General features: G+C 47.1%; 1 protein-coding gene across 1 annotated transcript in view; it reads left to right on the top strand.

Moving 5' to 3' along the window:
• Positions 1-613, top strand: part of LOC126504416 (A disintegrin and metallopeptidase domain 3-like) — a 32,766-nt gene extending 32,153 nt beyond the window's left edge. The window contains exon 21 of the mRNA XM_050146732.1: positions 164-613. Within this exon, the coding sequence (XP_050002689.1) occupies positions 164-613 (450 nt within the window). The remainder of the gene's footprint in view (positions 1-163) is intronic.
• Positions 614-1,897: the final 1,284 nt, after the last annotated feature.

The raw sequence follows: 1,897 nt of genomic DNA, 5'->3' as shown, positions 1-1,897 counted from the left end.
TAGCTTGCTTTCTGTCTCTCATCACAATTTACAAAAAAAAAAAAAACGCCAGACAACTGTGGAGAGAACAAAAATAACCAAGCAAGACAAGTTCTGCTTGTGTGTGTACTTTTATGCCTCCTGCGAGGGCCTGGGCTAGAAGCTGGCGTCTGTTCTGTGCCAGGTGGAGGCCCTGAGAGCCTCGGGCAAGCCCTTGGTGGGCGTCTCCCATGCCGCCCACGTGCCCCTCGGCTGCCAACGGTCTTGGGCTCCGCTGTGTTTTCTGCACTCCGATCCGGCCATGCCTCTGTTCTTCATGCTCGCCGAGTTTGCCATGCTGTTAGCCGGCGTCGGTAAGGCCCTGCGACTCCTGTTTTGCTTTCCCATAACTGAGAGAGGACCACCGTGCTCCTGGATTCCTAGTGATGCCCTTCCTCCATCTTACCTCACCTCATCCCCATCCCAGCCCAGGCCAGGTGAACCCAGGATAATCATGGTGGCTTCTGCACTGTCTTTACGTCTGGACCAACAGGAGGAAATCCGACTAGTCTTCCGAGATCCCCGAATTCTGGGAAGGGAAGCCGGAGGTGCCTGTGCACCACCATCCCCGTCTAATTGCTCCCCAGACCCCTGAGAGACACCCGCCTCAGCATGATTCTGAGGAGGAGCAGGGAGGCAGGGTTGAACGTTGTCTATATTTTGTCTATATCTACATCATTTTTAGTGGGTAGTTAGAACGTCACCGGAAGTTGGGCATTGAGAAAGAGAGTGGGTTTAAAGCAAGGAAGTTTATTGACCATGTTAGGGCTCAGGCACTGAGCAACGCTGGTTGGAGTGGTCCCATTGTGGATTGGGGAAATAAACCAAAGCAACCAAAATTAAAAGCCCCAAACAACAATATCCATGTTCTTGCTGCAGATTCGGAAGGAATATGGCTGCAAGTCACCGTGCCAAGGAAGATAGGCCTGCCCGAGGGCGGAGTTCCGGGAGAGGTCAGTCCAGGTTTTCTGCTCATGCCCCAAGCCTGAGGGTGGCCTTTCATTGACCTATGCATCGGTCCTAAGCACCCTCATCCTCTCCTCTCCTGTGCCACTTCCCTTTTCCCATCTCCGTTTAAAGTCTCTTTTTATTTTTAAATTTCAAAAAAATAGTGAACGTTTTAAATTTCAAGAAATAGTGAGATCAATATAAAATAATTTCATGTATAATGTGCATGACAATGACCCAACGTGCAAATCAAAAGCTCTGTGAGTAGCTTCTACACAGTAAATTGGTTTGCAGTAAAACTGGACAAATATTAGCACAAGCTGAATTAAGTTAGAGAAAGAAATATGTATAATATCTATAATATATAGTATATATTCATACACGTGCGTGTTATGTACAAATAAGTTGGAGGATAGTTTGCCTTTCTTGTTCTAGATAATGAAGGTCCTAAGAGCCATTTTGTAGATGGAAAATAATTTTCCTCACTGAGTACTGGGAGGGTTTAATACTTGACTACAGTTTGGCATACTTTTTTAAATTTGGAATTACCCTTGTTTTTTTTTTTTTAACTTTTTATTTATTTATTTATTTATTAAAGATTTCTGTCTCTTCCCCACCGCCGCCTCCCCTTTCCCTCCCCCTCCCCCAATCAAGTCCCCCTCCCTCGTCAGACCAAAAAGCAATCAGGGTTCTCTGCCCTGTGGGAAGTCCAAGGACCACCCACCTCCATCCAGGTCTAGTAAGGTGAGCATCCACGAAACTGCCTAGGCTCCCACGAAACCAATAGGTCCAGTAGGATCAAAAACCCATGCCATTGTTCTTGAGGTCTCAGTAGTCCTCCTTGTCCGCTATGTTCAGTGAGACCGGTTTTGACCCAGGCTTTTTCAGACCCAGGCCAGCTGGCCTTGGTGAGTTCCTGATAGAACATCCC

This window comes from Alexandromys fortis, unplaced genomic scaffold (assembly GCF_014885135.2).
Source record: "Alexandromys fortis isolate MF-2015 unplaced genomic scaffold, M_Fortis_MF-2015_v1.1 scaffold_55, whole genome shotgun sequence".
Taxonomy (NCBI): Eukaryota; Metazoa; Chordata; class Mammalia; order Rodentia; family Cricetidae; genus Alexandromys; species Alexandromys fortis.
Note: the sequence above shows the minus strand (reverse complement) of the source record. Positions and strands in the feature narration are given on the sequence as shown.